At 40.4% G+C, this 10,060-nt stretch overlaps 2 protein-coding genes across 6 annotated transcripts in view; both read left to right on the forward strand.

The window, feature by feature from the left end:
- Positions 1–3,101, forward strand: part of plcb4b (phospholipase C, beta 4b) — a 36,345-nt gene extending 33,244 nt beyond the window's left edge. For 4 of the 5 annotated variants that reach the window (XM_088286350.1, XM_088286353.1, XM_088286351.1 and 1 more), the window contains 6 exons: positions 57–232; positions 483–584; positions 810–867; positions 961–1,047; positions 1,217–1,250; positions 1,479–3,101. In XM_088286350.1, coding sequence (XP_088142476.1) covers positions 57–232; positions 483–584; positions 810–867; positions 961–1,047; positions 1,217–1,250; positions 1,479–1,555 — 534 coding nt within the window. In that variant the 3' untranslated portion in view covers positions 1,556–3,101. The remainder of the gene's footprint in view (positions 1–56; positions 233–482; positions 585–809; positions 868–960; positions 1,048–1,216; positions 1,251–1,478) is intronic. The other variant, XM_088286354.1, reaches the window with a different exon arrangement.
- A 1,456-nt stretch (positions 3,102–4,557) lies between these two features.
- On the forward strand, positions 4,558–8,427 carry lamp5 (lysosome associated membrane protein 5). The gene is made up of 6 exons (XM_088286377.1): positions 4,558–4,772; positions 5,690–5,868; positions 6,567–6,698; positions 6,924–7,020; positions 7,144–7,332; positions 7,493–8,427. Exons 1-6 carry the CDS (start codon positions 4,721–4,723, stop codon positions 7,672–7,674), a joined length of 831 nt encoding a protein of 276 aa, XP_088142503.1. The 5' UTR covers positions 4,558–4,720; the 3' UTR covers positions 7,675–8,427.
- The last annotated feature ends 1,633 nt before the right edge of the window (positions 8,428–10,060 follow it).

Here is a 10,060-nt window from a genome sequence, read left to right on the forward strand (position 1 = left end):
TTGCGCGTTTATTGCGCTGTCGTCGTCCTGACGTTCGGGTTTTGTGTGCGCGCTAGGTGAAAGACATAACGGCGCAGCACACCAAGGAATGGTCGGAGTTGGTCAGCGGCCACAGCAGCGAAGAGCAGGAGATGAAGGATGCCCACGTCACGCAGCAGTGCGAGCACCTCAAGAAGCTGCTGAGCAGCGTGCAGGAGCAGCAGACCGGACAGCTCAAACTCATACACGAGCGGTTAGACATGCTTTCCTTTGTGTGTGTGTGTGTGCGTGCGTGTGTGTGTAACCAATTGGAAAGTGAATGGAGTGAGGTCCCAGGTTGCAACATTTTCGTGCATCATTGCGCCTGCTTCCCTGCACTTTTTTACCCCGCCATGTAGACCTCTTCCAAATATTGCTCAATTTTTCACTCATTGCGGCAAAACACACTTTTTTGTCTTGTTTTCCGCCAACACATTTTTTTTAAGTTTGCTGTCATGATGCAGGCAGAGCAAAGAGATGCGAGCCAACCAGGCCAAGATGTCCATGGAGAACAGCAAAGCCATCAGCCAGGACAAGAGCATCAAAAACAAGGCGGAGAGGGAAAGGTGCTGCAACACACACACACACACACACACTCCCCATTAACATCAAGTGTGTCCTCACATGATGAAGTGTTCCATGTCGGACCGTCCGACTCTTCTCAGGGTCCAGCGACTCCGTGTCCAAGGACGTACTCTTACTGCACAACATCTCACAACCTTACTTGTAAATTATTTTCAACATGTCCTCCATTTTAAGTGCGCTGACGCCATTTTGTTTGTGACGCGCAGGAGAGTGCGAGAGTTGAACAGCAGCAACACCAAGAAGTTCATGGATGAGAGAAAGAGGGTGTGTACAAAAACAAGAAACACACGTGCGTGCTCGTACAGCCGAGTAGACGTTACATTTGCGTGTGTGTGTGTGTGTGTGTGTGTGTGTTAGTTGGCCATGAAGCACCAGAAGGAAATGGAGCAGCTGGAGAAGAACCAGAGAGAACAGGTGGAGAAACTGGACAAGTTCAATGAACAGGTACAACAAGATATCGAAGTCACGTTTTTATTTAAAAAAAAAAAAATCTATTTGTACTTTCGCCAAACATTTCATTCGATAACAAAACCAAACATTCATCTCCATCCATCCATGTTTGTACATGTGATCATTTTTGGTTGTTTAATATGATTTGCTTCTCCTGGCACAGCTTTTGGCATCACACCATGCAAACAAACAAAAAGGTAGGCACCTCCTCCACTTTTTTTTCTTTGCTTCATTATTCATATTTTTCTGCTTTAAATTGCCCCTCGAGGCTGCCCTGAAAGTTTTTAATGGTCATTGACTCCTCTTTTTATTTATTTTTTTAATATGACAAAAACCGAGCGTTCAAACAGGGGTGTGTATACTTTTTAGATGTTTACTGAATGCCTTCCTTATATATTTTGAAAGCTTTGTCTGCATGTTTAAAGGTAAAGGACATGCAGCAGACGGCCAAGTTGGAGGAGGAGATGGAGCGCCGACCGGCCACGGTGGTGTGAGCGTCTGACATGTACACACACACACACACACACACACAAGCGCCAAAAGCTCACACCCTGAACACACACACACACTGTAGCCCACCTCCAACACCATTTAGCTTTGAAACTGTGCACATAAACACTTTGTTTGTATGTGACATGATTGGAATGTAGCACTATTTGTACAATCACACTTGATTTCTAACGCAATGCTGTTTTTTTTTTTAATCATATTTTGTTCAGGTAGCACTGTAAAAAAATGGCCGCTGTTGTGACGTTACACCTTCATGAAAACTTGTCTGCTCCAAAAATACTCTAAGGTCAATTTAATTAATTGGGATTTTCTCATTAATATTTTTCAATCCAATTGGAAGCGTTAGGCAAAAATTTGTGATGATTTTACTGCCCCCATCTTTGATTAATTTCCTCTTTAAAATCTTCCAAATGTTTTTTAGAGTGTAAAACGGGTGGGCAAAGTCCGTTCTTTCATTTCAGCATTTACGTTTGATTATCAAGCGTTTTCTTCCGTTTATTTAAGTTTCTTTTCCTCTAAAAAAAAAAAAGAAAATTGAAATGTTTTTATTTGGATTTATTTGTCTTTTCATCGCAAATAATTGGAAAACAACTATTTAAAAATTACGTGTACATTTAAAAAACATTTTATTTATATTAAACCATCTTTTTTTAGACATACATACAATACAATTTTTGCATCCACATTTTATCTATTTTTTTAAATTATTTTTTTTTATTTATTTTTTTTTCTTAAAAGTTTTCTACACATGCTCAAGTGACCCATGGTCATTTTAAAAATCAAACTTGACCCCAGAGGACAAAGATTTGCCCACCCCTAATGTGAGATAATAAACAGCCGCAGTTATGACAACTCAAGCTGATGCAGATAAAAAAAAAATTTTTAAATCCAAAATTGGCCACCAAAATGCTCGCTGCAGCATCATCATGACATCATCAGGATGTCGTCACATGTGGTGAATGCCCATATGTCTTTGTCTTTTATTTTTGTTTTCCGTCTATTGGTACGAGCAGAGAACGCCCCTGGAGGGATGACCTCCCCCAAGGCGCGAAAAAAAAAAAAGTGCTTTTATTCTTTGGCTTTGCAAACGTGCCACTCGATGTCTGTTAGGATTTTTTAACTTATTTGAGCAAGTGTCAATGCCAAATTTGCGGGTTATTTATATGGAGATATCTATACATATATATAAATAAATGAACATATATATATTATATATTAGATATGATGTGTAGTTGACTTGTTTGTCTGTTAGAGGCTTTTTTTTTTCTCTTTTTTGTTTTTTTTTTTGCACTTGTTTTTCCAGTTGGTTCAAGAAACAAAAATTATTTTTGCAAATGTTTTCCTCTTTTTTTTTTTTTTTTACTTTGGCTCTCCAACTCACCATACTGTGTGTGTAAGTGTTCTTTCTTGTCTTTTTTTTTTTTTTTTTGTATTTCTATTGTACTGTTGAACTTAAAGCAAAGACGGCGCGGTTGCTCCTTTAATACTGTTTTATAGTATGTGTACCAATAAATGACAGTGGAACAGGGGACCTCAAAGCATCAGCTTGATTGCGTTTTTTTTTTTTTGCCTCATTTTGTCTAACCACCAGAAATCTACAATTCACAAAAAAAAAAAAATAAATCATCCATCCATTTTTACATTTAAACTGTTATTCTGAATCGGTCTGTTGACAAAAAAGTCTTACTCTTTTCAGTGTGAGTCGCCTTACGTCACATATCTTCCTGTATATGGGCTGCTTCTCCTCTTGTGGAATTCGTTTGGCCCCCCAAAATAAGCTGCAAAATTGTGTTAAATTCCACGCATATTGTAATCCATCCAGAATGACGAGGAGGAATGAATGAAAATATGAGACGGGATTTTCCAAGCAGACCGTCAGCTTTGTCTTGTGGGTGGCAAGTCCAGTGGAAAAGTCGTTTCTCTTTTTCCCTTCTCTATTTTTTTTTTTTTAATGGAACCAACAAAGGCAAAAAAATGCATACAAATCTGAGTATCAAATCCACAAATCCAGTATGACAGCGTCCGCTTGGTTCAAAAGGGGCTCTTTTTTAGGGGGTGTGGTTTTCATAGTAAAGTAAAAAAAAAAAATTTTTTTTTAAGTTGTTGAAGTAAACTTTGACGCTCTCCCCAAAAAAGAGCATGTTTTTGGTGTTTTAAGAAAATCAAAAACTTACATCAAAAATATAGAATCCAATTCAAAAGAAATAATGACCCAAATCATCATCAGCAAATACTAAAGCGAGTGTCCCAAAAAGGAAAAAGTAGGTGGGGGCGTTTGAAGTTGACAAAATAATATTTTTAACAATTTGAAAATATTCATATTCATATTTTGACTGTATTTAAAAAAAAAATAAAAATGAGTTAGTTGAAACAAAAGCCTCCCGAATGAACTTGAGTTTTCGGTTGTACTCTCCGCGTGGCGATTAAGAAGTGCGCGGGTTCTGTGAGGTTCTGCAGTGTACGACGAAGGGGAGGGTTTGCGCCACCTACCCTCCACCCCCCCCCCCCCTCAACCTGACACTATTACAACCCCCACCCAAAAAGAACTTATGTATCAGGAACCACCTTTAATAGCATCTCACATGACAACAAAGTGATGACGACAGACTTGCCTTGAAAAATCGTTGTCTGTTCGCTTCCCTACCACGCAACTCCCTCTGAGTAGAATGGAAAAGCTCTGATGCACTTTTGTGCAGGCGCAGAGGTGGAGGCGGGCGACGAGGCAGCCTCAGGTGGGGGGTGGGCAGCTTTGGGTTGCGTGGGGGGGGCGTTTTTGTGTCCCGTCACACCTCACTGGCAGCGCAATCTGCAAGCGAGCCAAAGTGAGAGCCACTGCAGAGATGTGGACGACACGGACCGGATGACTTCGCTTTGCCACCTTTAGTTTTTAGTGCACTGGATCAAGTGGATTTTCCTTTTTTTTTTTTTTTTTTTTTTTGGTGCATTCGTGAGGATTTGAGGGGAGGCATCCCCTCTCTCTCTCTCTCTCTCGCTCTCGCTCTCTCTCTCGCTCTCGCTCTCTCTCTCGCTGTGTCTCCCTCTCTCTCCCTCCCCCCGCCTCTTCTTCTCCCTCTCGTTCCCGCTCAGCTCAGGTGCTTGCAGTCGCTCCAGGTTGGCGTCTGCGGCGGTTTTGGTGGGGGGGGGAACCTGCTGGAAGATGGGACGAGCGGGCTTCAGCACCACGGAGAGCGGACAGCTTCTTCTACTGGGTCAGTGAGGAATGTATATCTTCAGTGTGTGTGTGTGTGTGTGTGTGTAGTTATCACTGCAATATGTATATATGCAGCTTCAACAAAAAGTGACTTACTCAACGATTAGTGTTTTGTTTTTATTTTGAATTATATTGAGCATGTATAGTCTTTTATTTCCATACAAGTTTTATTGTATTTAAATGGGATTAAATTTAAGATCGGTAAAGGTGCCATGTATGTAACAAAATGAACATTCCTCAACTCAGTATTTTTTTATGCTGGGAGTTTTTATTCTTGGTGTGTATGGTGAGTGTATGTGTGCATGTCTGTAAGCGTTGGTGAGTGTAGTTGTCGTAACTCCATACTGCAGTATTTGTATTTTCCCCAAAAGTGTGACTTTTCCATGCACATTTTTTTATTTAAAAAAAAATGGTGTTTTAAAAAAACATTATAATATGAAATCCAATGAGCATTTAATCTATTAAATGTTGAAATTATTTTAAGTTAGCTCAATTTATATATCAGGGACCCCTAACTGGCCCACTAGCCATAGATTTCTCACCTCACTGTGTGTGTCCGCATATGTGTGTGTGTTTTGGACTGCGTCATTTTTGTGAGTACTGATCTCATTCCTTTTTTTTTGTAGGCACGTGTGTAGTGAGTGTGTGTGTGGGTGGGTGTGTTTAGTTGACTTAATTCAACACTGCATCGCGTGTGTGTGTGTTTGTCTTTCACCGAAATGCCTCTTTTAATTGCGGTAAAAACACAAAACGTATGAAAACATCACTTTAATATTAAACTCAATGAGTTTTTATATTTTTATAATATTCCTTTCAGATGTTTATCTTGATTTGAATCCAATTCATGGAGACCTACTTCAGTTTTTGAATGCTGACTGAGCATTTTTTACGTTTTGTGTTCCCGTTCCCGTGCAGGCGCGTTGCTGCTGTCGGTGTCGGGGGGCGAGCGGGAAGGGGAGAACCTGTCGGGTCTGTCGGACAACCCCGACCGGGCCATCTTCGCCGTGCGGGAGAATGGGACCACCTGCCTCATGGTGGAGTTTGCCGTCAAACTGGTCGTGCCCTACGACGTGCTGGCGCTCAACCGGATAGACGTAAGGAAACCCAACCCCGCCCCTAACATTAACTCACGTGTACCCCACCCTCATTCCCCAATGACCACACCAACCAAAAAAGGACTGTAAATGATTCAATATGTTAAATAATGTTCATTAATTAACACATTAGGCTAATTAATTTAATACCGCTTAAATAAATAACAATAAATTATGTATGTATTATATGAAAACAATTTAAATATCAATATATATTTATATTATTTCATTTTCATCACCTACTGTTTTAAGTGTGCAGTTATACACATTAAATAATAGAAACAAATACCATTTTTTAATACAGTAAATATGATTTACATAATAAATGAAAAAATACAAAAATAAAAATGAATAAATACAAAAAAAATACTTGTTTTGTACTATGTGGCTGAATTTTGCTAACTGTTTAATTTTGTCTTGTATTTTCATTCTGAGGTTGAATTGAACTTGTGCATAAAATGCTGACTCAGAAAAAATGCAGATTTTTTTTTTAAGTGTAGTTTTTTTTTTCAATTTTTTTTCATATAATTAATATTTTGTGTTTTTTGTACTGTTTTTTATTTCATTTTTGTCAGTTGTGTTTTTTCGGCTTAATGCTTTTTCAGGGCTTGTCGCTCATGAAATGCTGACTCAGCCGAATAAAGGATGCATGTTGATGCTTAAAAGGACGACATGTTCATCCATTTTTGTGCATCCAGTTGATCACAGAGCAGGCATCATTCACGCTGCCTCGTGGCGCTCAGATCGACGGTAAATGTGGCAGCAGCGAGTCAGAGATCCACATCAGCTGGAAGAACAACGCCTACACTCTGCGTATCTACTTCTCTAAGGTGCCACGCAGACACAAAAACAACCGCTTTTCAGATGTAGCTAATTTCATTTTTTACAATTTTTTTTTATGTTATGTATTATAGTGTAATTTATTGTGCAAGGATGTTATTATGTTCTATATTTTATTTTACCCACATTTTAATTACAATTGATTACATTTGAATTTTTATTACAAGTCATCTCTGGAACCAAATAAAGCAACTCCTATACTTTGTGCATGGCAGGAGCTGCGTGCCAAAGGTGCGGAGGTGTGGAAGATCAGTAAGGTTCAGTTCGTGTACGACACATCAGAAATTTCTCACTTCATCAACGCCTACAACCGTGAGTCTGACGATTCTACCACGACTCAGCAGCTTTACACCCACTCGCAATGACATCATCCACATCTAATCCAGTTTGACGACTACAGTGGTTCCTTGACTCCTGATTTGAATTTATCCTCAGCGGGTAAGCACACGGCGACCACTCACCGCCTGTCAGCGTTGGTGACGCCAGCCGGCCGTTCGTACGTGTGCACCGCCCAGCAGACTCTGACCCTCATCAGCAGCGACCACCAGAAAGGCGTCACTGTGCACATGTACGACATCCAGATTCAACCCTTTGACATGACCGCCGACTTTGTCTTCAGCGAGCGTGAGTAACTACAGTTGCTGGTAGTGCTCGCATACACTAGCTTTCGTAGCAAAAAATCTTCACAAAATATTAAACCATTTCATACTAGCGTGTCTCTGAATCATTTTGTCCTTTTCCCTACTAAATTATCACATTTTTTTTTTCTTGTCCCGCACCCAAGCGTACAAGTGCATCACGGACCAGCGCGAGCGCCTCGAGGAGACTCTGCCACTCATCCTGGGTTTCATCCTGGCGCTGATCATCGTCATCACATTGACCGTCTACCACTTCCACCTCAAACTGAGCGCCAGCAACACGCCACCGCAGCTACCGCGCGACCGCTCCATGTACAAGAACATGTAGAGGACTTCCTTCCGTACCTGGAGCATCTCCAGCCTTTGCATGGATGTTGACACAAAACGTTGTGCATTTGGAAAGCCATTTCAGCATTTATTCCATATCCTTAACATCCATGTTAACGTCCATGTATGTTCTTTGCCCCCCCCCCTCTAGTATAACGCATTACTAGTAAAGCCATTTAAGCAATTATAGACGAGTGACATTGTAAAATTCTCCTAGTTAACATCGAGCGCTTCACTGGTAGTTATCGTAGCGTGTAGATGTAGTGCATTTTCGTTTCACAATTTACATGTCCTGGGATAGCAAGAATACGGAATAGATGCTCTAACCGCTTTCCATGGCGCCAGTCTCTTTAAGTAACAGCGTCCTCCTTTACTAAGATCAATAGCTGTGTCGGGAAGGACTCCCTACCCACTACCGAGTACTCTAAACACTTTGCCATTTTGTGGTTGCAGTTCAAAGCATGTAGGAAGTAAACTACAATGTATGGAGATCATCACTATAAGGAATTTTCTTCCGTTATGAGACAGGGAACTTTGTCATGTGTTGGGAGTGCTTCCGCAGCACGTTGTTCTACATGTGTCGTTGTTTTTTCGCTGCTCAAAGTCGTCTAATGTCGTCATTTCTTGTTGCTTTTGGAAGCGCGTGTGTGTGTGTGTATCAAACACAAAAGGAAGCAAGCCTAATCAAATAAAAACGTGTAAATGTTAATTTTCCTCGAAAACTATGCATAAAAACCTCTGCTGAAAACACTCATTGTTGTCATTTGGGGATTTCTTTCTTTTTTTTTTTTTTTTTGCAGGTACTGTCAAAGAGATAGTCGGCCCACAGATGAACGAGTTTGTCATCTAAATTAAAAGCAGCATTTATTCTATTTCATCCAGATGACGTAATTTGGGTGATTTATGTGAAGGTTGTTCGGGTTTCGATCGATGGCAGCTTTGGCTCCACTATTTGCGCGATTTGCTGCACATGCGCAGAAGGTCGCTAAGTACGGTGACTACATTGGGACAAAAGTAGGTAGGTGACGTTGAGACATTGATTTCCGAGAATACGCACTCAATAAGCACCTATTAATAACGGTGTTTGGTTTGTTAACGTTAATAAAGGGGGGGGGGGGTACGTGTAGTGGGAAAATTGAGTCGACAATTGCACGTTGCCAGTTTCCCGTTGTTTTGGTCAGATATGCAATCACTCAGGGTAATATTCTTCAGCTGAGATCTTTGGACAATTGGATTGAACGTTTTTTTTTTATGACTAAATATTGTCTTTTATTGATTCCGTTGACTATTGTGTGGTATGTGACGTTCTTTCCCCCCCCTGTATTATTGTAAACCCTCTTTTTGTCCAAGCTAAACGGTGCTAAAATAATAATAATAAAATAAATCTTATCGTGCACTTGTATCGCTAACATGGGGAGATTCAGTACAATCTAAACAAATCCTTACAGTTCAATTCCCAATTACAAAGTCATCAGGTATGTCATTTACTCTTTTACTCCCCAAGACTTACAAGTATGTCTTCGAAAAACATTGGCTCCGCCTACCCAAGACGTACGTCCGCGTGTCTTTTTTACGTCATAGTGTGCAGAAGTGTCTGATGCAACTTGTGACTGAGAAAAGAAACAAAAAATCCTATGTGCCAAATCAAGCAAACCGAAGTGAATTGTCACATACTGTGCTCAAATGTCAAACGCTGTTACGTCCCTCAAGTGTGCAAATCGTGCAACAAGGAAAATGTCACTGTGAGAAACGGCAACTAGCTGAGGAAAGGCCACGCAGTCAGTCGGCATCTTGCCACACCTGTACTCTGCGGTTGTAGATTCCCGTCGTGCACACCTGTCTCTAATATAACTGCAGACCGACGTGACGTCCGCCAATCAGTCAACCTTATTCTTCTTCTGCTTGTTCAACATTTTGTACATTAGCGCCACCTGGTGACCTGTCAAAACGACTGCTCTGCCTTACCGTGGAAATTGTTACTTAAATTTCACGCGACAAAAATGAAAGTGAATTACTTACCATAAATTACGGCAACTTGGCTATCGTGACACAACACCCCGTCGTCTTCAGTCGCCAAGTTCTCGCCATCTGCTGGTCAAATGCAGAAATGCTTTCGATGGCAACTTCCGTGAATCCGAAATTAACAGACGAGCCGTTTTTTAATTTGTGTCCCGCGATAATTCTATTTTCATTTCAGAAATGCAAATTAAACTGTTATTTGTCTTACATTTATTTACTTCTCATGAAAACGCACTCAGGAGAAGATAACTATCTTGTACAATACATGAAATATTGCTAAATTATCGCTTCAACCAACATTCACCTGCCGAAAAAGATTTTTTTTTACACAGCAAATGATATAGTTATTTTTTGTTTTATCTGTGTTT

Source organism: Idiotropiscis lumnitzeri, chromosome 21 (assembly GCF_059441095.1).
Source record: "Idiotropiscis lumnitzeri isolate Australia: NSW breed Sydney's pygmy pipehorse chromosome 21, RoL_Ilum_1.0, whole genome shotgun sequence".
Classification (NCBI taxonomy): domain Eukaryota; kingdom Metazoa; phylum Chordata; class Actinopteri; order Syngnathiformes; family Syngnathidae; genus Idiotropiscis; species Idiotropiscis lumnitzeri.

Bases quoted from the DNA above. Each gene is read 5' to 3' on its own strand.
- lamp5 (XM_088286377.1), top strand. From the start codon at position 4,721: ATGGGACGAGCGGGCTTCAGCACCACGGAGAGCGGACAGCTTCTTCTA. The intron at 4,773-5,689 runs GTCAGTGAGGAA...GTTCCCGTGCAG, and splicing joins CGGACAGCTTCTTCTACTGG to GCGCGTTGCTGCTGTCGGTG. The intron at 6,699-6,923 runs GTGCCACGCAGA...TGTGCATGGCAG, and splicing joins TGCGTATCTACTTCTCTAAG to GAGCTGCGTGCCAAAGGTGC.